The sequence below is a fragment of the Lampris incognitus genome, chromosome 2, assembly GCF_029633865.1.
Source record: "Lampris incognitus isolate fLamInc1 chromosome 2, fLamInc1.hap2, whole genome shotgun sequence".
Taxonomy (NCBI): domain Eukaryota; kingdom Metazoa; phylum Chordata; class Actinopteri; order Lampriformes; family Lampridae; genus Lampris; species Lampris incognitus.
This window is the reverse complement of record NC_079212.1, coordinates 132,772,982-132,800,635: the sequence shown is the minus strand read 5'-3', so window position 1 is coordinate 132,800,635 and position 27,654 is coordinate 132,772,982. Positions and strand designations below refer to the sequence as shown.

Below are 27,654 nucleotides of genomic sequence, written 5' to 3'. Positions count from 1 at the left end.
TGAAGCCCTCCCCCGATTGGCACAGGGGATGGGGCAGTGACCGGGATGGCTTGGAAGAGTGGGGTAATTGGCCAAGTACAATTGGGGAGAAAAAAGGGGAAAACATTAAAAAAAAAGCACTATTTGTTTGCAAGTAGTGGATAAAGACTAATGGGAAAAAAGGGTTTTACGTTCTTGGCTACTCAACCCTCTTCTTGTCTCTTCAGATTCCAGATGGTGAGACATCTCCTGTTCCCCGCTCAGAGGACGCCAGTGTGTATTTGCTATGTGAACTTGTGTGAAGATGACGGCTGGTGAGTCTGAAGACAGCCATGTTAGCCTAACCCCCTTGTCAGTCAAAGACGGCCCACTTACTCTAACAGCACTCGCAATGGTCACTATCTTTAATGGCCTTGGGGTGATAGATATTGGACTATTCACCTCTAGTAGATTGGTGATAAAATCCAATGTGAAAGCCCCCAGCCTGAAGCTATGGGCTTAACAGATTGGATCTTGCTTGGAATTTTACCACTGTGAGATATTTCCCCTCTCCAGTGTGATACTCTGGGACTTATCTTGACATTGTTAATAATAGTAAATTCAAATGTATTTGATAGGAGAAGGGCGCAGAAATGTGCATAGGGTCGATAAGAAAATGAGAGGACACATGAATGTCGCCATGTATGATTGGATGATTCATTCATTCTCCACATTTGTGATCGGATGATTCACATTCTGCAGCCCCGAAGGCAGATACAGTGATATCCAATTAAAGGCAGATGTCTACAAGTATCTCAATGGAGCTTCGTTTTGAGCACTTAGAAATGATGTAAGGTGAACGTCTTTAAAAATGGGTTGCCCACCTCTCAGGTTTGTGCAGCTGCTTTTACTTATTCAGTAACTACTTCACTGCAATACTTCAAGCTGCTCGAGTAAAACTGACTCTTGCAGGATCCTTAACACTTCAATGCAGTTGACAAGTGGGAGAGGGGAGAAAAAAAGACTAGAAGGATAATGCAGGCTTTGTGAGGTGCCTTTTCGCTCTCACCGTAGTGCACTGCAGTAGTGACAGGGTAGACAGAAAGTTAAACTAACAGCGGATGGATGGATGAATGAAGAGGGACAGGGATGGAAGGAGGGAGAAGGAGTGAGAACAAGTGCTTGAGGAAAACCGTCAGAAGGATGGAATGAGGAATACAACTGTACTCATCCAAATGTACTCAGGGTTGCAATGGCATGAAGGGATGAAGGGAAGGAGGGGGAACAGACAGGGAAAGAAGGGTAGAGTAGAGACTGGAAAGGGAGCGGAGGAAGGATGAATTAGTCAGAAGCAGGGAGAGGGGGTGGACAGAGATACAGGTGATTGTTGCGCTGCAGACACTATTCATTAACAGACAGAATAAGGATTAGGGCTGAGGGGTGGGGTGTAAAGTGAAATTGGCATATGCAATTTGTTCTCTGACGTGTCTGGCTTGGTCCTTTCATATGCACCTCTCTCTCTCTCTCTTCCATTTTTCACCCCCTCCGTCTATCATTCCCTCCCTCTACTGCTCCCTTATCAATCTCCACACCCCCAATCCGATCCCTATTTCATCTGACGGCGACAGTCGAACAAGGAAATACAGAGTGGATTCCCTTGTCGCATAAATCAAACGCATCCAGAGAAACACATATGCAGACTGTAAAAATGCATCCTGCACATAGGACAGATTTCATCCAAGTGTCTCTCACACAGCAACACCCATGCACACACACAAAATATTGTGTTTTATTTTTTTTGGCACATATATGTTTTTTTTTTTAATCCTCACAAGCAAACACACACATATACACAGACAGAGTTTTACAATAACCACTATTATTTCTATTTACCAGCCCAAGCATATGAAAACCCTCAATCTCACTTTCCCTCCTTTTCCCTTCATCGCTCTCCGCCAATCCCCCCCCCCCCCCCCCCCCCCGAGAGACCACCCAGCATAAAAACTAGAGCATGCTACCGGGCCGAGATTGAGGGAATAGGTCTGGGCTCCTGACTGTGTGGGAATGGGGATGGAATGAGGAAGAAGATAAGTAAAACAGTCAGCAAGACCAAAGCCGATGTGGAGATAGATACAGAGAGAGGAACTTAAAAGAGAGCGAGAAAAGATGGGGAGAGAGAGAGAGAGAGAGAGAGAGAGAGAGAGAGAGAGAGAGAGAGAGAGAGAGAGAGATGATTTAGCTAACGGGACACAGAGAGGCCACAGTAAAGGGCAAGGGGTCAGCCTCTCTACCATCCGTGTGCTCCCCCAGCCCCACAGCCAACTGCCACAGGACAACCAACAGATCACCTCCATTGACATGAAGGTGCACACTCCACTGATTGAGAGATAGATGTGTATGCACTCCTGACTCCACAAATAGTAATTATCCCCAAACACATGCTCGCACACAGTTTTCGACAGACAAAACAATAGCAAGGTCTGCCTTGCATGTCTTCTGCGTGTGCAGGTTACAGGTGTGTCTGCCTATGTTGAAAGGGGGACGTTGGGCTCTGCTTGAACACAGCCCTTAATGAAACGACGCCAAAACACCGAACAGCTAGTTTAGTCCGGGAGAGGTGTGTGGTTGTACTTGTGTGTGCGTGCATGTAATGGGCAAAGAGGCGGGGGCACAGAGAGGCTGGGTTATGATATCAAAGCCCATCTCTTTTCATTGCATGGATGGCTTATTAAACTTTGATGGCAGGGAATCCAGGGACTTCACCTTCACACACCTTGCACATGGTTTATTCGCTTCACAGAGGATCCCAATAATATCTTCCCACTAAAATGGAAGGCGTCTGTGTCTGCCTGCGTGCCTGTCTTTCGGTTTTCTCAACAGCCGTTCATCTGATCGACTTCAGGCTTGGCGGGTGTACTGCTGAGGACTCAAGAAAACACAGTGTCGAGCGTGAAGCTGTTTGGATGAGTGTTTCTCCCAGAAGCTGCACGAAATCAAGTTTTCAACGACGTTTCTACCGCGGCTTCTGCTTTTTCCACTTCCCGCGGAATCAACGAGCAGAAACCTGAACAGCGCCACTCTGCCATTGCAACCCACTTTGTGGTCGGAGAGGGGATTACATCCGTGGTCCTTCAAGTGTCGAGTTTGAAGTTTGGATGAACGGTTGTCGAGAAAGCTGCAAGAGGCAACACCCAAGGGCAGGCACATTTTGAACGGGCCCTGTACTAGTGAACACAAACATTAAGTAGAGGTTACTAACAAAGGGCTTTCTCTGTGTGAGTAAGCCACTCGTGAGCGAGTGAGATAGTGTGTGCGTCCATATGTGTGTGTGTGTGTGCGTGCGTGTGAACAACACCTTCCCTGATTTGATCACCTAGTCTGTCAAGGTTTGTAAAAGGAGGGAGATGCTACAGAAAACTGCAGACAGCTCAGGCCTGAGGTCATAGACCTTAGGAGACGTGAAAGGCCTGCCAACAAGCCCAGAGGTGATAGGAGAGACCCCAAGCAGCAATGAGGGATTCACAAGTGATAGCGATTCTTTGTCAAGGACGGGGAAAGAGAAATGAGGGGGGGGGGCATTTTAAAACAATGGATGCTGAAGAGTGGAGAGTGCGGAAGTCACAGATGCAGGGAGAGAGGTGGGAGACAGAGAGGAGAATGCGTCCATTAGTACTCGTCTTTCTCTTTCTCTCATTCTGACAGTGCAGTACAGCCCGAGACAAAAGAAATGTATGAAACGATTAATAATCCAGACAGTGGAAAGTAGAAATCAAATAATAAAAAAAAAGTAAAGAGGGAAAGAAAGTAAAGAAGGGAAGAGAGAATAGAAATCATCAGGGGAGCCAAATCTCACACGACTCACCAGCTGGATGTCCTTCACTAAAAGATGAAAAGGGGCGCATAGGGGGAAGACATTGATGGGGGTTGGGGGGGTAAAAAGAGAGGTATGGAGTAACAACGGGTACGTTCTGTAAGGGTCACAGCCTGATAATTAGTCATTCTGAAGGTGTGCGCAAGGCGAACGGCTAAAAATACCATCCTAGCCTAGGGCAACCCTAAACCTGAGAGAGGATAAGTTTGTCTCCTTCTTCCTCCCTCTCCCTCCCTTTGTGTCTCTCTCAAGGTGACAGTGACAGGTGTTACAAATTACGCCCTGACCTGATGCAACACACCTTTCCATCTAAATTATTCACAGTGGGAGATCGATGCTTTGATACATATATGACACAATGAGGAGAAACGCCATGAAATATGAAATAGCAAAGTTGAAGAGACACGTACAGTAAACAACTGGCCTGAGGAAAATGTATTTTGCTGCTGCAGATTAATCTTAGTAAGCATCCATATACACTATGACAACGAACAGAAAACCTCCCCGACACTCCCCCAAAACAGAACACTACCACACACACACACAGACACACACACACAGACACACACAGACACACACACACACACACACACACACACACACACACACACACACACAATGCCCAACTTCCAGGCGGATATGGCTTCCTAATCAAGGATCAAGTGGTAATCTCTGCTATAGCTTAGTGGGTGTATGTGTGTGTCTGTGTGTGGATATGTATGTGTGTATATGTATGTGTGGGGTCAGGCGGCATGGAATTAGCCCTCGATCATAATAGAGGCCTGTTAGCTAGCACTAATCGCTAATGCTAACAGGATTGGAGCATGGCCGGACCCAGTTACCCAGCTTATCTCCCACCGGCACACACACACACACATACAAACACACAGACCTGCATACTCACTTGCACACATGCAGTCTACATTGGTGGAGAGGGAAAAAAAAGAGAGAAAGAAAAGGGGTACTAAAAGTGCTGGCTTCAGGAAAAAAGAAAAATAATGCTGCCATGGCCAATGTCTCCCATTTTTCAGCCTACACATTAAGCTAGGGTAAGCTTACTGGACCGCTCCCTGGACAAAAGGCTGATTTAAGGTTGTTTGCAGAAATGCTGCATTTTCCCTGTTCCCCCTCACCCCTTCCTTTGCAGAGATGCATTCCCTCCATTGGTCACTCACCACACAATATGATTTCTGCAAAAAACCCCAAGCCATTGACCGGAACTATTCAACCACTGTGACAAGGTATAGATATAATTACAACTACTTTACCTCACTTATGTAGCATGCCTTGCCCCTCCTGCCATAAAGACAAGAAGAGAAAACAAAATGCACAGAGGTTGGGAAAAAGTATTTCCTTTTAGCTTATCAACCGGACCAATTTACCGTCATTCCAAATGGCTCAAACTCACGTTGACAGCTTCACCAGACCACAATAGCCAAGTTGATTGAGAGAATTTCTTGCCGCATATGCAGTTTGTTTTTCTACGTTTCAGCTGGGTTGGGTAGGTAATTAACCCGCAGCTCTGCATGAAAGCATACTGCTGGAGCCGACTAAAATGCACAGCTAACTGGGGCAGCTGATCAAGCACGATGAAGCCAAATTCAGCAGGTTAATAACCGGCAGTTATCTGAGAGCTGTCATGGACATTGTCAGTCAGCATAGAAAAATGGTGTTCAATGTCTGTGGTGCCTCGACTTCTTGGACCACCTTAAACATTTCAAACATCTGCAGGGGCAAACAGATGGACAGAGAAAGCCGGAGGTCGCTGGCCCCAGTTCTAGTCTGTGCAAGAACCTCCCTTCCTCTAGCCTCCTCTCTTCTCCTCTCCAACCCTTCTACCATTGCTTCTTTAACAACCCCCCCCCCCTCCTTCTTCCTATAGATTGGCTAAGGCCTGAACAGTCTAGCTGGGGAAATTACTGCTGCAGTCTTACAACCAACCACCTCTGAGGGTTGAACTGACAGGTGGGATTGAGGGAGGAAAGGAAGAGGATAGAAGGAAGAAGAAGAGATAGGATGTAGAGAACTGAAGAAGGGGAACAGGAAAGAGGGCGAAAGAGAAAGGGGCAGAGAAGTGAAACAGGGGAGGTACAGGAAAAGTAGAGCGTGAGAAGGGAAGTAGAAGAAACAGGAGAGAAACAGAGAGAGAGAGAGAGAGAGAGAGAGAGAGAGAGAGAGAGAGAGAGAGAGAGAGAGAGAGAGGAGAAGAGAAGAGAAGCTACCATATGCTGATAGCCGAGTAGCAATTAATTCTTATTTAGCAGGACAGGAGCGTGGGAGCACCCCTCTTCACCTGTCAGAGACGGGGGGGGGGGGGGGGTGAGCGGCAGGAAGATGAGCGATGAAGAGGGACGAGGAGGAGAGAGAGAAAGAGACAAATAGAGCTAGATGAGGACTGAGACAGGAGAGCTTGGCAGACAGAGAAGAGAGAAAGCTAGTGGTCATACGGTGCTAGAGGCAGACTAGATTAAGAGAGAGGAAGAGCCAGGATAGAGGAGAAAGGGTGGAACATGGAAACATAATTCCCTCTCTCCCTTCTCTTCTCTCTTTCCACTGCTTAGGCGAGAGATAAATGTGAGGGCAGTCATCAGTGAAGGCACGCATACACAAGCAGCCAGTAAGTGGCCTGAACACACACCGCTAACAGAGTCCCTCAAGTATGAACTCTCTTTGAAATACCCCGAACTCCCCCTGCACCATAATGGAACCAATACACATGCACACAAAACATACGCAAACACTTAGTGCTGATATCGATTCTTATCACAACATTTACACACGTCCTATTTATGTCGGGCTAAATGGGTTAAGTTGTTGCTGAGTGAAAGCTTGAATAGTCAAGGTTAACTGTCCTTAAAAGACTTATCTGAACGCCAGATTATGCTAGTTAACAATTCATTGCATGATTTCTGCAGTGAATGTAGGGCGATGAAGAATCAACTATGAAAGCTGTAATCAAATCCTCTTTTTAAAACATAACAGCCATCAGTAAATGAGAATATTAAAAGAAAACAAAATTTTGTTTAAGCACAAATTAAGCAGCATCGTCTATCAATATCCACAGCACCTGTAACAACACGATTCAGAAGAGCGCCAGCGGAAATTAAACACTGAACCGTAATATCAGCAGGTGTGAGGTCATTTTTCTGTCTTTCATACAAAATGGCAATTACAAATGCCTCGTCGTCATAAAGTACTGCCGTGATTAAGAAATTAAACATGGTCAACAGCCTGGACTGTTAAAAACATGTCCAAACAGTTCTTCAAATGACAACTGTTCAAATGACTGGTTTTAGCACTCATCTGTGGCTAGTCTCATAACTGGAGTTGTGTTTCCATCAAGCTGTTTTCCTGTGAATTTCCCAGTTGTTGATTTAAAAACTATCACACAGACATTTGCTTATAAACGCCAAAAACAAATGACAACGGATGACTTTTTTTTTGACATATTCAAAGTCTCGCTTCATTTGTTTAGCCCCAAATTTTAGCTGCAGTCTGAGGGTTTTGTATTCGCACAATGAAAGACAGCTAGATAAAGTAGACGACAACCGACGACACCCTCCCACCTGTCCTTAGACTCTCGATTTGGATGGGGCAAAGCTGCAGAACGAACCCTTTTCATGAGTAAAATGGAAGAAATCTTAGACAAGGAGGAAGGGTTCCCTCTTCCAGGACGGATAGGTGAGCAAAAGGTAACAAGTGGGCAAGGTAGAGAAGGGTAAGAAGTTTAGAAAAACAACACTTAAAAGATCTCACTTAGTGAGCGCAAAACAAAGAGTGCTTGCATGTAAACATGGCTGATATTTCCTCCTATGGCGTAACCTCTCAGATGATGTGCTGATGGCGGGGATATGCCAGTGGGCTCAGAAAGCTTTGTGCAAGCCAACCAAAGGCCCAACCCTACCAAGACTATTAGGTAGCCTAGATCGCATACCTTAATGTAGTGGCTATGTGATAGGCTGTGCTGCTATCGTTCATCTGCATGCTGTTAAACACTAGAGGAACTCTACTTAAAACCAATATCGATAATAATCCACCAGTGTTTATCTCAAAATCAAGAAAAATTTATTCAAGGATATTATCTCTACTGTTTTGACACCCAGCACCCCCCCACACACACACACACGAATAAGGACATAAAATGTGGCTCACATATTACTTGCATTCCCATCTACACAAAAACATGCCAATTTTTAGCCAGCCCCATGAACACATAACACGCATACACATAGCGACACACAGTAACACAGAGTCTGCGGGCCAATTAAAACAGCAACAGTGTGTGCTGTGGCTGACAGAGGTGGCAGGTCTAGTGTTTATATCTCATTAAGCTGCGCCAGGTCATGCCAGACCAGACTGCAACATGCTCCACTGCGCCCACTCCCCACACCGTCCATCACCGAGGCCCTCATTAACCTTGTCTCTGCCGTCTCCAGTGCTGTGTGAGCGTGCACGTGCATGCCCCGGCGTGCACGTTTCAGTGTGTGTGCATGAGCGTGCTGTAGAGGGTATTTACATGGTTAAGACAGGGCTCCAGACTAACTTTTTACATTGGCTGCACTGGTTTGCCTAACTTTTTCATTTAATTGGACCAGCAGATAATTTCGGTGTACCCAACATTTTCCACTGCACCTTTTGGTACCGCAAAAGTACATTTTAGCTATTACCTTTTTTTGTCAGTGCCAATACACGTTCGTAATTTTTTAACACAGTATCACATGTTGGGTCTGGGCTGTCTTTGGACTGGGGAAAGGGGTCTGGGCTGGGACTTTCAGGACCGGGAACAGGTGTAACAGGCACCGCAGCATTTTTCGTGACGAAAACAATAATCAATAGTCATCTTCGTTTTGAATCAGCGGTATGTTTTTGAGGTTGTGATGTTGCTCAAGGAGGAGTACAGGGTGCATATACACACATGCCTTATTTTTTCCCCATCCGCATGCCACGAAGACCCGCCCTACTCTACCTCTGATTGGCTAGCGCTCATTGCCTTTGTTGGTTAGATTGGTTAGGTTTAGGCGTGAGGAGTGAGATGGTTAGGGTAAGAATATGAAGGTCAGAGCCAATCAGAGGTGGAGTAGGATTTCTTCGCAGAGTGTAGGTGGACAAAAACAACACTACACACATACACGCACACAGACCTGATAAATGTCAGGTGCACTAGTACGACCAAAAAAAATGTTTAGTCACACTTGACAGGTTTTTGGTCACACCGTGGAGCCCTGTTAAGGGTTATTTTCTTTAAATTAGCGATTTTAGCTAGCTTTTAAGAGGGGAGCCAGATGCATCTAGAGGAGAATTGGGAGTCGAAAAAGCCCGAAAACTCTAAAAAGTCTCCACAAAGTCAGAGGAGAGGAGTTACTTCGGGAGAGCAATGTGCTCCGTGTCTGAAATGTGTGCAGGGGTTTGTGACACCATTAGACCAGCGTAGTTGGTTTTAACCAATATCCCCGCGGACACACTTGGCCTGTTCCTTTTTTCAGATCTCTATTTGCTCTAGCCCTCTATTCATTTATCTATCCATATATCTTCGGCTGTCTGTCTGTCTCTTTCTCTCATTTCCCATTGGAAAAGAACAGAATATTGCTTTACTACATCTTCCAGCTCGCCTCCAAACTCTGTCCGTCTCTCTCTCTCTCTTCCTCGACATGGGCTCAATCTTACCCCAATCTTGCTCTTTTCCTCCTCTTCCAAGCAGCCATCTCTCACCTCCCTTCATCTCTTCCTCCCGGCATCTCAGCTACCTCACTCCTTCCCTGTTTGCTCATCCTGTTCTTGCTCTCTCTCAAACCCAATCTTCTCCCGAGCTGTATGGCTGCCTCCCTTGCTCGTTTCTTTTCCTGTGCTCCTGTGTGTGTGTGCGTGTGTGTGTGTGTGTGTGTGTGTGTATACACAAGTGCATGAGTTCAACCACATGCACATACATCTACACATATAGACAAACACACCCAATCACAAACCCACAGTGGCTCTCCAATTTCCTGACTGCAATTCATCATCATTTTATCTGCCTTAATTGGATGCCATCAGGACCACTGATACTTCCCATCCCTGCTTTAACAAACAGCTGCTCTAGACACACGGGAAAAAAGAGGAAAAAACCCCCCCCCCCACACACACACACACACACACACACGCACGCACACACACCCTATTCAAAACTAGATTTTCTCCTCCTGACCTCGTATCTTTCTTTCTCGACGGCACAGGAGTGAGAGAAAGAGGGTGATGGAGTGGCCTACTGGTTTATCAGATGGAAGGTAATGGTGTAAGGCCCGTGCGATATTATCTGTCCTCTCTCATTCCCATCCTCTGGAGAGAGGAGGAAAGAAGGATAAAAAGAAAGGGAAAAAGTGGCTACACTGAAATATGGATGAAAGAGACAAATTATAAAAAAAACAGATGAGGCCCTAAGGAGAAGACTGAGAGACGCGGCAACAAAGAGGAGCTGTTGAGACCATCTAGAGTAAAAGTCAAAAAGAACTGAGTTCTTGTCTTCATTTCTGTTTGTCCTTTTCAAACTACAACCAGCTGTGTTCAATCAGCATCTCTAACCCACAAGGATTTGAGTGTGTATATACACATGAATGTGTGCTGTTTCAATGTGTGTGTGTGTGTGTTTACAAGGTCTCATGACTCCTCCAACACACTCAACACTTGCTATCACTTAGAGCAGCATCTGATTGGCCCATGGCCCTAACCCCGGCCTCTCATTGGCCCACACACCAGGAACCTGTCTGAACATTGTCAGCAAACAGGATGGAACCGATCAACACACCAGTTTGTTGTTGGGGTTGCAGCTGACCACAGCTAGCCGGGACCATCAGGTCTGATGGACAAGTTGGCATGTATCAGTTGTAGTGTGGATTTTTTTTTTAAACCTTGGAGAGGAGCTTGTCAGTTTTCAGTGCCTTTTTTTTCAGTGCCTTTTAATCAATTCAGTGCAGGACCTAGTACAGCTGCCTGGTCAGCTTTACTAACATGCTGAACTGTGTCGAGTACTGTTTGGTTGACTATATAGACCCAAACCTGTCAAATGTCGACGCGTGTTGGGAAGGAAAGAGCAGGATGAACCTTTTCTTTTCAATGAAAATGTCAATGCTAAAGGTTTGGACATCATTTCTGTGTTTCGCATCCACGGACAGCTGCAGACTTGTACCGGTCTTGCGGACGCGCACATGGTTCCATTCATATTACATTGAGGGTCCGTGTCATGGATGTACGCCCATGGTCCGTGTCGGTGTGGCGTTCCACGCGTGCACATTTCCTTTTCCACACTCCATTCCAGTTGGTGGCAGTAATGCATCATGACATTGTTTGATGGCAAACATTTTTATTTCTCCAAAGAATTTGCTCTATTTCTCGTCAGAAGTTCAACGCCATTTGGCTGTCTTTGTATTCTTTCAAAGATGAGTTATATAAATTCGGGTAATGGTGGGTCTCCTCGCACAACCTCTCTTCAAAACAAGCAGCAATTTTGTTATCTGGGGCATGAGCGGTCGGCGCACTTGCTATGCTTACAGTCCATGCTGTTACATATTTTGGGCTGTGCGCAGACAACTGCATAGGGGTCCGTGTGGACCCTCGCGGACATGGAAAGTATGAATTTGCCTTAAGGGTCAAGACTGTACACTCGCGAGCTTTGAGCAAATTTGAAAAAAGAAATCATTACCCTGAACCCATGATATTTTAATGACTTTAATACCTGGCATACAAAGCAGCCTATTTATTTCATATCTCAGCTTCAAAATCCATATTTTTACTATTAACTGCTCAGCTAAATTCTTTCTTATGAGTTATTTGAATATAGCTCTTTCTCTTTTGGGAAGTTGGTATGTATGGTAACACAATATAGAAACACCAAAGAACCAATATTTTTTCCCATGAGTGGATATGGACAGCCGATAGCAAACCACGTTAGTATGGAGCTGATTACACTATCATATATCACGTGTCACATATACAGCTGGTTATTGACATTCTCTTGTTATAAGATACTATACAAGGATATTGAGCTGTTAATTTCTCTGTAGGAGAAGCAAGTAACGCGTGGGGAATTGGAGCTAGAAAATGATCTGGTTACATAGTATATTCCAGAACACTCTGCAAACAGTTGCTTCTTTTCAACGGGATTATGATATCGTTTTAAGAAAAGAAAATGAGTTTTGGACTTGGGTTTGGCCTCGACCGTCTTGATCACTTTTCCCTACTCGCATTGTCTCAGTTGTCCCTTCTCTGTTCTCCTGTTGTTTAATACTCTTTCACACTTTTCTCAACTTCTCTCTTTATAAACCTCTAAACTCCAAATTCCTTAAACCTATCACAATGCTACTCACCTGCAATTTGTTTTTTTACTTGCGTTTTTGTCAATTGATTACACACACACACACACACGCACACACCCACACACACACACAGGGGGGCGTAGACAATGATTAACCCGCTATCCTCATAGCTGCATGCCTTTACAGCCAGGCAGCAGTGCAGCATACCAGATGAGCTCAAGTCTCTTTCCACTGCAGCGTCATACATGATTCGCTCATAAGAAGAAGAGATATGATAGTCTAAAAACGGATAAACTAATATTTGAGAGGCTCGTTCTTTCGAAATACCACCCGACTGCTAAAATAAGACTCATCCTAATGATTCATGACAGATCATTACAATCATAAACTCAAGCCGGCATGAATTACGCTTTAATAGCAACTTAATACGGATAGCACCCTTCTTCATCCTCTGAATTTCTGTGAAGCCTTCACGTTGACCTGATGCACATGTGACACCAATACCTGACTGTGCGGTCAAGGCCGCACTGTTAATTGCTAACAATGACTAAATGCTGACAGGTGAAGGCTAATTGCTACTAGCATGTCTGCTGCGGGCGTCAAATGGAGAAATCTTGCTTTTGGCTAGGTCTTGGCTGTTCTGCTTTTTATCACTGGCTTGCTGCTACAATAAACAGTCAATAAACAGACATCTCTGTGGAGAGACAGCCCTGTCGCTATCTAATTAGCCCTGACTTCACAAACAACTGGCTAGCGCATGCCAGCGCCTAACGACTACTCATCGATAGAGACAGTGTCAGCTGCTTTCACTAGCTGTCAGAGTGGCTACCCAGCGAGCTAAGCAGCTCAAAGCGGGGCTCTGTTGGGATACAGTACATGTGTGTGTGCTCATATTAATAGCTGTGGATAAAGTGGGGACTTTGTAAGATGTAGCATATTGATGTGTGCAAGGTGTTAGTGCTTTAAGGTGCTAAAATCTAATTAGACAAATACTCTGAAGACTTCTTAGTGGGGTTTTTTTCTTCTTAATCTGTCACACTGATTGGAACAACATTTGACATGTTACAGTGCTAGACGAACAACCTCATCTAAAATTAAATCAATGGCATCAGCTTCCGTCATGTTTTTGTATTGCATAGTGCCTAAATGTTGAAGGGAGCAAACAACAGAGAAGCGTTTGAGAGTAAAGATTGTGTTTGAGAGAAAGTGAATGGGAGAAAGGAGAGAATATGTCAGGGGAAAAAAAGTTTGTTTTTTTGTTTTGTTTTTTTTGACAGAGCAAGATCGCGAGAGAGAAGGTGAGAATGATGGACAGGTATTCTTTAGAGTTGTGGTATAAACATGATCAATCCAGTCCCAACTAGGTTCAGAGAGACTTCCTCTCCACATTTTCAGCCTCAATGGAGCGCAAAGCTAGCTACTTCTTATCTGTCACGCTTGTTTGAAGTCTCTCACAAACACACACACTGCACCGTATTACAACACACACACACACACACACACACACACACACATACTCTTCTGCCAAAATTCTCTGAATGTTAACACCACCATATACTCAAAGATTTTCTCTTTCCCTATGAAAATATCTCTTAAAAAAACATCCCTGGGCACACACTTAATCTGGCATACACCAACCTGCATCTCTACCAGCTAACTTAAAACTATATCAGAATCATACCGGTATATCAGAAGGCTGAAGTCTGAGCACTGCTACCAGCGGCGGCTGGCCAATAGAGGGCGCTGGGGTACCGCCCTCCCTGGTGAAAAGTGTTTTTTTGACATTTTCTTTTTAAAATAAACAATAATTATTCATTTTAAGTATGTGTGTGTTTAAAATGCACAATAATGTTTAATATATAAAATATAAATCATTACGCTTGGGAGAAAATTAGCTTCCTGTTCATTCCCTCTCTCAGTAGCTCTTCTGGGGCAATAGAAACGTCAGACTCGGCTGTGTCTAGATGGTAACCCTAGATTTGCGAATTCCCGAAACTCTCGCGCTAATTTAACCTCAAGTTCAACCTAACCTTAACCCAAAACTCACTTTAACCTAACTGTCGTTATACATGCTCAATAATCTAGGTAAGGAAATCACAGAAAGGTGAATCAGTTCATCTGGAGTGTGACCTTAACCTAACCTTTACAGATAGCTAACCTTAACCTAACCCACAACCTATTCTCAGCCTCAACCTAACCTCACACTTTATTCTAACCCTCCATTATCTGCCATTGTCAAGCCAAGTGTGCATGTGTGAGTTTTGCAACTTTAGGGTTACGAGACAGAACATGAGTGTACAACATCCATGGTGTACAAGGGCACGTATGGAAAATACGGTCAAGCTAGCCATGCTAGGCAGGGTTAACGTTGCTACTTAGCTGGACGAAGGCTGTGAAGAAACAACAGGTGGGGTGAAGAAACAACGAAGAGGTAGATAGGAACAGGTACATTTTATCGAGGATAATTGACTGTGTTAAATTCTGCTGGGGCTTGCGTTGCTCATTTGCTACTGACGGCACCATTTCATGCGCTTTACAGCACTGCTGTGCACCTCTGCCACAAGGGGACACTGTCAACAGCCTTTCCAACAGTCAACAGCCTTTCCAACAGATAAGTGTAAAAATAAATGTCAATTGTTTACAATTGTTGAGTTCAGATTCAAATGCAAATGGAAAGCTTGTGTTTGTGCAATATGTTGTTTATGTTTTTGTGTAAGAATGCCTCAACTTTTTAATACTGGCATTAAATAATTATTGGCTATTTCACAGAGCACTGGTATCCGCAGTTTGGGTTAAATTGTATTGGAATTGTTACTGAAACTGACTGAATATGTCACAGCCCCACTTAGGATATTGCTACCATCCTTGCTGTACCTCATAATGATGCAGCAATCAAGTAGTTGTGTTATATCCTCTGGGATGAAGGCTGCTGATAGTTTTGGGCTTGAACAAATGAGTGACACCCACCATATGTCGCCTATAGTGAGCTAATAGCCAACTATTAGCCAAGTGTAAAGATCAATATTGGGCCATCTGTCTTGACAGAAATGTAGCCAGAGTCTGGTGTGTGTGGTGACCTACGAGGGCAATGAACGTTACTGGTCAGAGGTCATTAATGTTGGGAGGTAGTGATTCAAACTCCAAGTCAACGTCCTCACTAATGCTATGATGTAGTAACTTTGTAATATTGGGCCATTTAAAACTAACAGCAATTAACAGCTAAAAAGTATCTAAGCTTTTTCAATGGATTAAAATGTGTCTATTCAAACCAGTCCCCTTGACCTTTTGACAATACTATGGTATTACATCATACATAGGTTAGTCAGAAGGACCAAAACCTGTCGGTTACTACACTTGACTTGCTAGCATATTAAGCCACACTAATAAAAAACTGTGCTGTACCAGGAACAAAGTGGTGATGCAACAGTCAATCTAACACCAAACCATTAAGAATCATAACACCGACAACGATCCAGCTGCTTATCATAACTAGTGTACAGTGACATGTTACCTCGCCGTCATTCTTTCATCCAAAATGATGTCCATTTAGCCTTTCATGTTCCCCCATCTATTCTATTCCCATGTACTCACCGAGGTCTTCTGGCACTGGATGGAAGTGCTGTTGAACCGCAGGGCAGTGACACTCTGGGTCTCCCCCTGGATGTGGAAGACACACTCGTAGTTCCTTTGGCCAGACTGGGGCTGGGGCAGGTTCTTGGCAGCCAGGGTGATGGGCTTTGTCACCCCTACTGGGATGTAGATCTGGGTGGAGGGCAGGATCTGGGGACAATCCTGGTGAGGAAGAGAGAGGGAGGGAGATGGAGAGACCAGTTACCCAGCTGCTGTTGGGAGGGAGACAAATAAAGGAGACTGTGTTCTTTGAAGTCAGAGGGAAACTTAAGAGAAAGGAAGGGGGAAGAGAGAGAGAGAGAGAGAGAGAGAGAGAGAGAGAGAGAGAGAGAGAGAGAGACGGAGACAAAAAAAATATATGAAGAGAGGCTAAAAATGAGTTGTTCATACAAAGCACATAAACCTAGTACTGGAAAGTGGAGAGCTGTACAGATTATGATACTCATTTGTTAACCAAGGGGGGCAAAAAAGAAACCAGCCGTGTGTTTGCTTACTAGCTAGCTTTGTTATAAGATGCCAATGAGTTTTACACACAAAGATGTGAAACTCATGAGTTAAGTTGTGATGCATTATGTAATGGACTTTTCCAAGGGACATCCATGAGCCTTGCCAAGAGGGCTTGAGAGGGATACTGCAGAGATTTTTATGATGTTGAAGAAATACCTATCACATGAGACATGACACTAATAGCAACGGCACTGCTGCGTAATGACAGCAATAAAGACTGCTGTGAATTATGTCCACGCCTATAGTGGCATGTGCAGTAATGAAGTAATCGCCTCTAGATATGGGCCATTTGTGGATGTGTGTGTGTGTGTGTGTGTGTGTGTGTGTGTGTGTGTGTGTGTGTGTGTGTGTGTGTGTGTGTGTGTGTGTGTGTGTGTGTGTGTGTGTGTGTGAGTGGTCATTGGTATTGGCCACACATGACAGAATGTTGTTTAAATTACGAAGAAACAGTCGATCCATTGGCTCACACAACTGGAGAATGGAGTCCTGCAGGGCAAGAAATAAAAAAAACCAACAACATGCAACTTGCATGACAACATGCGTTTCAATGATTGTGTTTTTCAATGCACAGACGTGTTAATGTGCGTCTCTGCTCACTCAACACTTTATGGACCAGGACGGTCGAATTCAGCCAACTGCCGTACGAAAAAATGTTTGTGTACGTGTGCGCACATATGAAGTCGTTTAAGTATGTATGCTACACTTTGGCAAGAATGCGGGGAGGAGGGTGGTACGGCTATTTAACAACATGAGTTAAGGCCTAGGGTGGAATTTACCCACCCCCCGCGGCAGCGTTCAGGCCAAAAGCACAACTAATCAGAAACACGAAGTGATTCACACCACTCAAGAAACAAACTCGCCCTTTTCTGTGCAGAGTGCAGCAGGGAATCCTCTAGGAATGAAATTACATTAGAGCAAGAAAGACGATCGCAAATTAAACGAGTGACATAAAGTGAAGTAAAATGTGATGGTCAATTTAAGTCTTGACGTCAGAGCATTCGAGCGCTAATATAACATCCTCAAACACGCCGCCGTCAAGCATCCTCGCTTCAACACTCGCACGCGTATTGACAACAGATGTAATCATCAATAGCGATAGAAAACATGCTGAAGAGTATCGGCATTCAACGTCATCCTGCACTCTTGTCTGCACCTTAAATAAAATAAATAAATAAATAAACAGTTGTCAGTTGGAGTACTGCGATGTCTTCTTGGTCTCCTCTCTGCTGCAACCTGTGCAGCACAGTTGCGGATGGGAGGAAAACGAGGCACCTCGCACGAGTCAGAAGTAGCAGGACTAAACACGCTCACAGTGGAACTCTTGCAGAATGGGGAGGGGGGGGTTTCAAGAAGCTCGTCGTAAAATATTCACCGCCACGCCACATGTACCATACACACCTGGCTACTGAACTTTTATATTTCCCCCCGGTAAACTGTTTCTTCCACCAAGCTAAGCTGAGCACATTAGATGCTAAGGTGCATTCCCAGGCTCTGGAGCCAATGCAGAGGTTTGTTCATTAGCCTGCACAGCCCTGGCCCCTTGAGTCTGATCAGAGACCAGCGTACACACACACACACACACACACACACACACACACACACACACACACACACACACACACACACACACACACACACACACACACACACACACACACACACACACACACACATGCAGCTTGTAATGAGGGAAGGGAATACTATTGGAAGAATCAGGCTAGTGACAACATGGTACATATATATAACTTACTGGATGGAGGAAAGGGATGCTGGCGTTGGTGGTGGCAGTGGGCGTAACGGGTAGGTGAGGAGGGAGAGGACATGGCTAGGCAAGGGTGGAATGAGAAGAATTAATGGAGGGAGAGAAGTATCAGAAAGAACACAAAGGAAAGAGAGGAAGAGGGAGAGCATGATGGCCAAGGGTAGGGACAACACACGGGAGGGAGAGAGTGAGATAAATGAGATGAAGTGAAGGAAAGAGGGATGGAGAGGGAAAGGCTGGTTTAATTGGAAACTGGCAACCGAGAGAGAGACAAGCCATGGCCAAGGGAGCATCCGGCTGAGGTGAAAAAGACAAAGACAGCGGAGAGGGAATGATCAAAAGAGACTCAACAAGGCGGCTGTGGAAAACACCGGGCAGCAGAGACCAGGGTGTGGTGGGGAGGCATGCTGGACGGAGCAACACACATCCGCTCACACATACACACACACACACACACACACACACACACACACACACACACACACACACATACACAGACAAGTGAGACTCAGTTAAACTGTTGTCAACTCTGTGTTTTGGGCCGGTGTCGGGGAACTCCAGCTGCATCAAGACATGTTAGCAGTCCTATTTGTATAAACCCTAAGCAAACACTATCGACTTCCAAAGAGAGAAAGACACATTTATAGACAACCCCGGCTTACTCGAGATCCTCTCGCCACTTTTCTCATTCCTCCGTCCTCCCCGCGTGTCCGGAGTGCCAAGTTTGATGCAGCCACATCCGCAGCGATTCGACCACACTTTAGCAGCACGCCGTGTACCCAATCCCCTCTGACAATGTCTTCGTTAATTAAGTGCCTGGAGCCTGAGACAACGCCGAAAATTGGGAGGGAGGGAGAGGGCGGGGGGGGGGGGGGTTGAATTTGTTCCGTTTGAAGAAGTGACTCATAGAAAAAGAATGCCCCGTGTCCAAAGCTGCAGGTTTGCGGCGTCCGGGGAGACGCGAGAATCAAAAAGCGCCGAGTCTCTAGGCTCAGAAATGTAGAGGAAATCAAAGGTTTTCGGTTGCGCGGAGGATTCGAACGCCAGTGCTTTAACAGCATGCCGTCTGTGGCAGAGCCAGCTTGTAGACCAGTGTGTTAGAAGGCGGCTTAGCCCCTGGTGCAAGCAGTTGCTTACCAATGTTTTATTCTTCCGTCTATCGACTTTACGTCAGACTCCCCGTGGGCTCGTCGTTCTTTTCTGGCACTCGTCTCCCCTCACAGCATCCCTTTCGTTCACACTCCCCTCCGTCTAGGCGATGCATGGTCAATTCAAGGTGCAGCTCAGGAAATAGAGTAAATAACTAGCTCATTTTATGAGTAACACACAAATCGTAGCGCTACTGTTCAATTGGGCGACAACAGTGACGAACGGTTTCTCCCAGTCGAGAACGCGTATCCCCCTAAAACGAACCAACTCCCCCCACATATATTAACTATCAGGCAGCTGACTTGAATACGTTTGGCTAATTTAAAATTGGCTAAACAAGTATTGTTTTTTTGTGCCTCTCATACACCAGAGGCAGTCTTGAGCTGCACAAGAGGAGCTACTACCGAAAGCTTCACTTTCACAGTGTGTACACAGCTGAAAGTTACTGCGCAGGAAAAGTAACCCAGATAGTAATAAAAGCATGAGTGGGAGAGGTCATTGGATAAAGTGGTGGAGCAGAGCAGAAGTCGTATCACGTAGCACCTCCGCAGCGCAGTGCACCAGCTGGGTGTACGCCTGGGTGTAACACTACCTTCGACTTAGGACCAACAACCATACAATTTAAGGCTATGACTAGTGCAACATTTCGACTTAAGCCCCAGATGAAATAAAAGCCACTTTATTCGACATTGTACTCTTACAATGTGCTCTCTGCGTTCAACCCATCCTATTGTATAGGAGCAGCGGGCAGCTGCAGCGCCCGGGGACCAACTCCAGTTCTTCTTTCCACTGCCTTGCTCAGGGGCACAGGCAGGAGTATTAACCCTAACATGCATGTCTTTTTGATGGTGGGAGGAAACCGGAGCACCCGGAGTTATGTGTTGCTCCTGGGTGTTACTTCTACATCTAGTATGGAGCAGGCGTAAGTCTGAAAGTCAGACTAGTATCTATGGTAATAATAATGATCACACAACCAGGAAAGACAAACAGGGATAGGGAGCGTGTCTCGTTTACAGAATAAACAAGGAAAGGGTGTTAAGACAAGAAAGAGTCACCCATGACGGGACAGACCCGCTGGACATCTATGCAGACGGTGAGCTGGTTTGGCAGGCGAGCCCTGTTTGAGTTAACTGAAAAGCTCTCCCCCTCAACTACAGCACGGCGCTGTCCCCCGCCCTTCCGATAAAAGAGCTTTCCATTTCTTCCTGACCTCTTCCGCTGTCTGCAGTTCGCCATTGCATTTGCTATTGATTGTTATTGATCGCACTGGTGATTGATATCCATGCTGATAAGTTTTTGTTTGTTTGCGTTGATGTTGTTTAATTTAGCTGTGAGAATGTTTCTATGCTCTGCATACAACTCTTTAAGTCTTCTTATGTCCTTTCTTTTTAGCTCCCCCCCCCTCTTTTTCTCCTCAATTGTACTTGGCCAAGTACCCTATTTTCCAAGCCGTCCCGGTCGCTGCTCCACCCCCTCTGCTGATCCGGGGAGGGCTGCAGACTACCACGTCTCGTCCGATACATGTGGAGTCGCCAGGCGCTTCTTTTCACCTGACAGTGAGGAGTTTCGCCAGGGGGACGTAGCATGTGGGAGGATCACGCTACTCCCCCTCAGTTCTCCCTCCCCTCCTCACAGGTGCCCCCGACCGACCAGAGGAGGCGCTAGTGCAGCGACCAGGATACATACCCACTTCCAGCTTCCCACCCGCAGACACGGCCAATTGTGTCTGTAGGGACGCCTGACCAAGCCGGAGGTAACACGGGGATTTGAACCGGCGATCCCTGTGTTGGTAGGCAACGGAATAGACCGCATGCTACCCGGATGCAAGTATTTCTATATCTTTTTTATTTCTATATCAGTCAAATTTGTTTTCCTTTTCTTTTGGTTTGCATTATCCCTATCTTCCATAGCTTGTTTGAAGGGAGAAATTAGAGCACACTTTGGATAGACATGTGTTGCTTGGCAACAATCATCGCTTCGCGTGTGTTCACGTGGACACGCAATATAAGACCGGGCTACAACCGTGGTCAGTCAGTATAAGACCGGGCTACAACTGTGGTCAGTCAGGCTTGGTGCACTCGGTGTAAAGTCAAATCACAAAGTCGGATGTAGGTACGACCGGCCTAAGAGTTAAGACCCAGATCTCCCAGATTCTCCCAGACAGGGCGGGGGGTGCGGGTGTTGAGAGCTTGAGAGACAGGCAGAAAGCCTGGGAGCCCAAAATGGAGGGAAAAAGAGCAAGGGAGAAGAAGGAAGAAACGGCAAGTCAAGGACAGATGATAGAGACGGTGGCGAGGGAGAGAGGAAGAGGAAATTAGGGGAACGACAAGAAGGCTGAGCGAGAGGGTGAGGAGCGCTCATCTAGCGAGGAACTATTTCATCAGAAGTTTGTGACAGGTGCCAAAAACAGTTCCAACCCCGCATTAGGGCTACAAACTGCAGAGCACGATGAAACCATACTACACCCAGGGAATTTGTTTGAAGCTTTTTCATTTCATGTGTGAAGGAGAATGCTGCGGCTTTGTGGGCCAGATGTGAAAGTCTATCCAGTTCAAATCAGGAAGACCGGTTGTGGAGGAAGTAAGAAGTGTGTGTGTGTGTGTATCCGTGTGTGTGTCCGTGTACATATGTGCACGTGGGGGTACGATTACAATATGCAGGCAGCGTCTCGGTATCAGGTTAGCCTGGCAGCAGGAAGTGGGGCCTGACTGGATTGTGGTCAGGTCGAAGCTCCACGACCTTCAATTTCTCTGTGCACGGGACTTCCTGCGACGTGCGATGCGGTCTCGCACTGTCAAAGAGGGTTGAGCTGACGTGCGCGCACCTAAAAATACGATGCAGTTGTTTCACAGTTGAGCTGAAAAGAACGTATGGGGGGGGGGACTTTAACCTCCAGGTGGCTTCTCCATACCAGTCATACCAATACACAACTCAAAACCATCTGCGCTAATTTGAGGTTTTCGCCATTTTCTTTACATTATGGCATTCCTGCTACTGTTCTTTTCCACCTTGGCAGGTGTTTGTACCATCGCAAACCAGGGTTGTTGTGCTGGATATGAAAATTGTGTTTACAGCCGCCCAGCTGATGACAAGTCAAATAAACCAACGCCTAGAGCTAACTTTGAACTCAGCTTACACACTGTGTGTATGTATGTGGGGATGCCTGTGTGTGTGTGTGTGCATGTATTCCATGGCGGACGTCCAACTCCTCCTCTTCTTTTCAGTGCCAGGCAGCCAGAGGGCTTTCCTTACCTCTCTCTGTTTGTTTTCCCTCAAAGGACGCTGTCGGCTCCGCTGCCTACGGCTAGCGCGGCGCTAGGAGAGCCGGAGTTTCCATATGTTAACAGCGGAGGCATTAACAACCACGCAGGTGATTAAGATGCACGCATTGCCTCCAATGAAAACCCAAGTTCCCTACTCGCAGGGGATGACGGAGTAGCTCTCCTCAGCTTTAATTCAGCTGCATTCATTACCACGGACGATTTCATCCCTAAACTCTTACAGCGTCCCACTGAGAACAGGCTGCGTCGGACCGCCGACACCTGGATGCCAGTTTTGAGGGAACAATTGCAGCAAGAAGGTCCTGGGTTCGAGCTCCAGGGTAGTCCAACCTTGGTGGGTCGTCCCGGGTCGTCCTCTGTGTGGAATTTGCAAGTTCTCCCCGTGTCTGCGTGGGTTTCCTCCGGGGGCTCCGGTTTCCTCCCACAGTCCAAAAACATGTAGGTCAGGTGAATCGGCCATACTAAATTGTCCCTAGGTATGAATGTGTGTGTGTGTGTGTGTGTGTGTGTGTGTGGGTGTGTGGGTGTGTTGGCCCTGTGATGGCCTGGCGGCCTGTCCAGGGTGTCTCCCCACCTGCCGCCCAATGACTGCTAGAATAAGCTCCAGCATCCCCGCGACCCTGAGAGCAGGGTAAGCGGCTCAGATAATGGATGGATGGATGTCTAAACTTTGTTGTCTACCACATTACAATGCCAACCGCTACTCCAGATGAAAATAAAAAAATAAGGGGGCAGATGAGGTAATCTTCACTTACAGGTGAGCAAAACCCCTTTTAACATCCACCAAGGTGCAGCTAATGAGACGGTAAGGCAAGCAAGTGATATAATGTGTACACACACACACACACACACACACACACACACACACACACATATATATATCTTTGCATGTGTATCCACATTCCTGTCTGCATGTGTGTGTGTGCACATGTGCATCTGCATTTGAATATTTGGAAGGGGAGAGATGAAAATCATGGGGGAGAGAGAGTGTTGCAGCAGGGGGATAGCGAACGTGTGAGGCTATATAAATAAATAAATGCTTTTTAAAAAGCCAGAGTTCTGAAGGCTTCTGCACAGCCTGACAAGATATAAATTAATAAAGCTCCAAAAACACCGTGCATACATAATGAAGCAGGCGTCTGGCCGCCTTTTTTTTTCTTTCTTTTTTTAAAGACACCCCACCCTTCCCAGTTGCATCCATTATTAATTAGCCAGTTCTATGATGTGAGGACTACAGATCAGGGTACAGAGGGAAAAAAAACATGCTAAATAATGAAGTAAAGTGATACAGGGAGCCTGGGGGACAGATGAGGTGGCATGGACATGGATCGTCGTGGGGGGTGAACGGTGGGGGATCGAGGTACAAAGGGGGGACAGGGATTGTTTTATGTTTTTTTTGTGTGTTTTTGTGTGTGTGTGTCAGGGACCTGACAACAGGCTACATAGAGAGAGTTGAATACACCCCCCCCCCGCCTCCCCTTCCTGCTGTCTGTCTACATGGCCCCCAGGCTTTGTGACACTGGTCCCACCCAGAAAACCAAAGAGCCCTTTGTGGCCTTTGACTAATGATGTCACCTTCTCTGTCTTGTTAAGCCCACTGTTTAACAATTCAATGAGCGCTAACATCACATTATAATATATTCCATTTGGTTGGTGCTCTCATTCAAACCACCTTATACTACCAGGATAGTATGCATTTTTCATGCGGTTATCTCCAGCGGAAACTGAGCCTCTAACCTCAAGCTGGAGTAGTGACAAGTGAGCCGTACTCAGCAGCTAAGGGAGACTAGCTAGCTGTCAGATTAACAATGGTTTGGTTTGAATTACAGGGGCTCGAAACTCAAGTTGACGCGCTCACTGCAAATCTAGGTTAAATAATGCACATGTATTCAGCTCCGAAAGCATGGCTTAGTAAACACACGAGCAAAAAAAAGAAGAGGAAAAAACCCCCCATCCTTTTATGGTACACAATGATAACAAGAGCCTTCTAAGTCCCTGTATTAGGTGTGCTGTGTGTGTAGTATATAAATACCAAGACACCGAGCTAGCATCCAAGCATAAAATATGATAATGAGAGCTGAATAAGGAAAAGGTAGGGGCAAGTTTTCTGTGTGTGTGTGTGTGTGTGTGTGTGTGTGTGTGTGTGTGTGCGCTCATGTTCACACACATTAACCCCAGTGAGGAAGTGAAAGGCTGTACTTGAAGCATTACTTGGGATGAAGAAGGAGTTGGTGTGTGTACTTCTTCTAGCACTAAGGAGTACACTGTTTTCCTGGATGTGTCATATATATATACACACACACACACACACACACACACACACACACACACACACACACACACACACACACACACACACACACACACACACACACACACACACACACCCCGTTAGGCCAAAACATTAAACCACTGACAGGTAAGTGAATAACCCTGGTTATCTCATTACAGTGGCCCCTGTCAGGGGGTGGGGTATATTAGGCAGCAAGTGAACAGTCAGTCATTGAAGTTGATGTGTTGGAAGCAGGAAGAATGGGCCAGCATAAGTATCTGAGCGACTTTGACAAGGGCCAAATTGTGATGGCTAGAAACTGGGGCAGAGCACCTCCAAGATGGCAGGTCTTGTGGGGTGTTCCTGGTATGTAGTGGTCAGTAACTTCCAAAAGTGGTCCCAGGAAGGACAACCGGTGAACCGGCGACAGGGTCATGGGAACCCAAGACTCATTGATGCGCATGGGGAGTAAAGGCCAGCCCGTCTGGTCCGATCCCACAGAAGAGCTACTGTAGCTCAGACTACTGAAAAAGTTAATGCTGGCTGTGATAGACAGGTGTCAGTACACACAGTGCATCACAGCTTGCTGTGTATGGGGCTACATAGCCACAGACCAGTCAGAGTGCCCACGATGACCCCTGTCCTCCGCTGCAAGCACCTACAATGGGCCTGTGAGCATCGGAACTGGACCATGGAGCAATGGAAGAAAGTGAGCTGGTCTGATGAATCACGTTTTCTTTGACATCATGTGGACAGCCGGGTGCATGTGTGTCATTTACCTGGGCAAGAGATGGCACCAGGATGCACTATGGGAAGAGGGCAAGCCGGCAGGCAGTGTGATAACTCTGGGCAAATGTTCTGCTGGGAAACCTTGGGTCCTGGCATTCATGTGGATGTTGCTTTGACATGGACCACCTACCTAAACATCGCTGCAGACCAGGTACACCCCTTCATGAAAACAGTATTCCCTGATGGCAGAGGCCTCAGGTGGTTTTAATGTTTTGGCTAGTCGGTGTATACACATGTATGCCTTGTGTCTTTGTGTGTGTGTGTGTGTGTGTGTGTGTGTGTGTGTGTGTGTGTGTGTGGTGTGCACCCCCATACATCTTTGTGCCTGCTGCCAAGCTGAGCTCATTAGCAGGGGGGAAGGCAGGAAGATGCTCTGTGACCAACCAGACGCCACCAACCAAGGGAACGAGATGGAGGGAAGGAAGGAGCAGACAGAGAGCAAGAAAGAGAAGGGAAGAGAGAGAAAGTGAAACAACTTAATAAGGCATAGGCATGCGGAGGAGCACGGTGGCATGGAGCGAGGGAAGCACAAGAAAAAGGGACTTTGAACCTTGAAAGGGACTCGGAGATTGTTCGCCCACTCCCTTCCTTTCCTCTAATGAGTGACACAGACATATATAGAGAGCGATAGAGAGGGAGCGAGACAGAAGCCGGGGAAAGAGAATAAGATGAAGGGCAAAATAGGCAAAAATGAGTGCAGAGAAATATGAGACACAGCCAAGCGAGGGGAAAGAAAAAGGACTTGAATGGCAGAAAGAGACTGGCGAGCATATGACATGAATTTTATTCAGCATGGATTATCAAAGTTTCCCAGAGCGAGTGCCGTGTTGCCTCTCGCACAGATGCCCTGAAATATACATAACCCCCACACGCCCCCCCCCCACCCCACCACCCCTGCACAGAAAGGGGACACGCACATGTAGACTCCATCATCTCCTAATCCCTTACCCAAGACTGCTGTCAAACCTACACAGTTTATCCCTCCTCTCGTAGACCACAGCGCGCTATAAAACAATGAGGAGCAGGAACATATGTACATTTTGTCAATCGAAAGGGTTTTTTTTTTTCTTCTCTTTTATAGATTTTCATGAAAGGGAGGAGGCGAGAGAATCCCTGGCACCCAGATATCATCCCAACCCAGATATGTCAGTGCCAATCAAACCCCTGCTTTTTCAGCTTTTCGAAGACAAACCTTGATTTTGGAGGTAGATATGCCCCTCGCTATCCGCCGCCTGTGGGTATCTCTGCAGACAGCGCCATATCTCAACGTTAGGATGGACGGGGGAATGTAGCCGGCCAGATAGGAGGGGATTGACGCAATCATCTTTTCTTATATTTACCGCTGGACGAGTGAAAAGGCATGAGGTTTTGGTTTCAACCGGCCCCAGCAACAAGCTGATCAGTGCGGACGTCTACTCCATCACACCCAGCTCTCTACCCCTTCTCCTCCGTACCATCCGTGATCCACTCCCATTCCCATCACTCTCAGTGAATCCCTGCCCCCTCCACCTTCTGGGGGGAGCCAAAATGTGGGGCAGTTTAAACGGAGGTCGGAGTAAGGAGCGGCGTGGGCCGCTTCAGTTACCACAGAGCCTGGTGGGAACCCGCCCCGACGTGACGGAACGAAAGCTGCACAGGGCTGCCATGTTACAGCGCAACCCTCTCGCCAAGGTTCCTCCTCCACCTCTTTATGTCCCTCCCTTCCTGGCAGGCTCTTTCCCGTTCCTCATCCACACTTCTCTCTCTCTCTCCCTTGATCCCCCTTTCTCTACCTTTACCTTCTTTTTTCCCCCTGCTTCGTGGGTTCACTTTGGAGCGGCGTTAATCTTTCCTTCAGCTACCTTCATCCCTCCTTTCCTCTTAGTGACTCTGCATTTATCTCCCCCCCCCCCTCATGTGATTCGTGCGTACACGCTCGCTAACATGCATATCTGAAACCCACACACATGACTGCGGCTGATGGTGAGAATGTAATATTCATCTGTGTTCTCCATTAGGCAGGCCAACCGAGAGGGCCGTGGAAATGAAGATTTAATACAGCCTGAATAATTAAACTCTGGGACCTGTGGACTGTCTCTCTCTCTCTCTCTCACTCTCTCCTCTCTCCTCTCTCTCTCTCTCTCCTCTCTCTCTCTCACACGACACACACA

At 46.3% G+C, this 27,654-nt stretch overlaps 1 protein-coding gene across 1 annotated transcript in view; it reads right to left on the bottom strand.

The window, feature by feature from the left end:
• LOC130132195 (plexin-A1-like) overlaps positions 1-27,654 on the bottom strand; it is a 171,377-nt gene that overhangs the window by 61,092 nt on the left and 82,631 nt on the right. Inside the window, exon 7 of the mRNA XM_056301754.1 lies at positions 15,706-15,906. Coding sequence (XP_056157729.1) covers positions 15,706-15,906 — 201 coding nt within the window. The remainder of the gene's footprint in view (positions 1-15,705; positions 15,907-27,654) is intronic.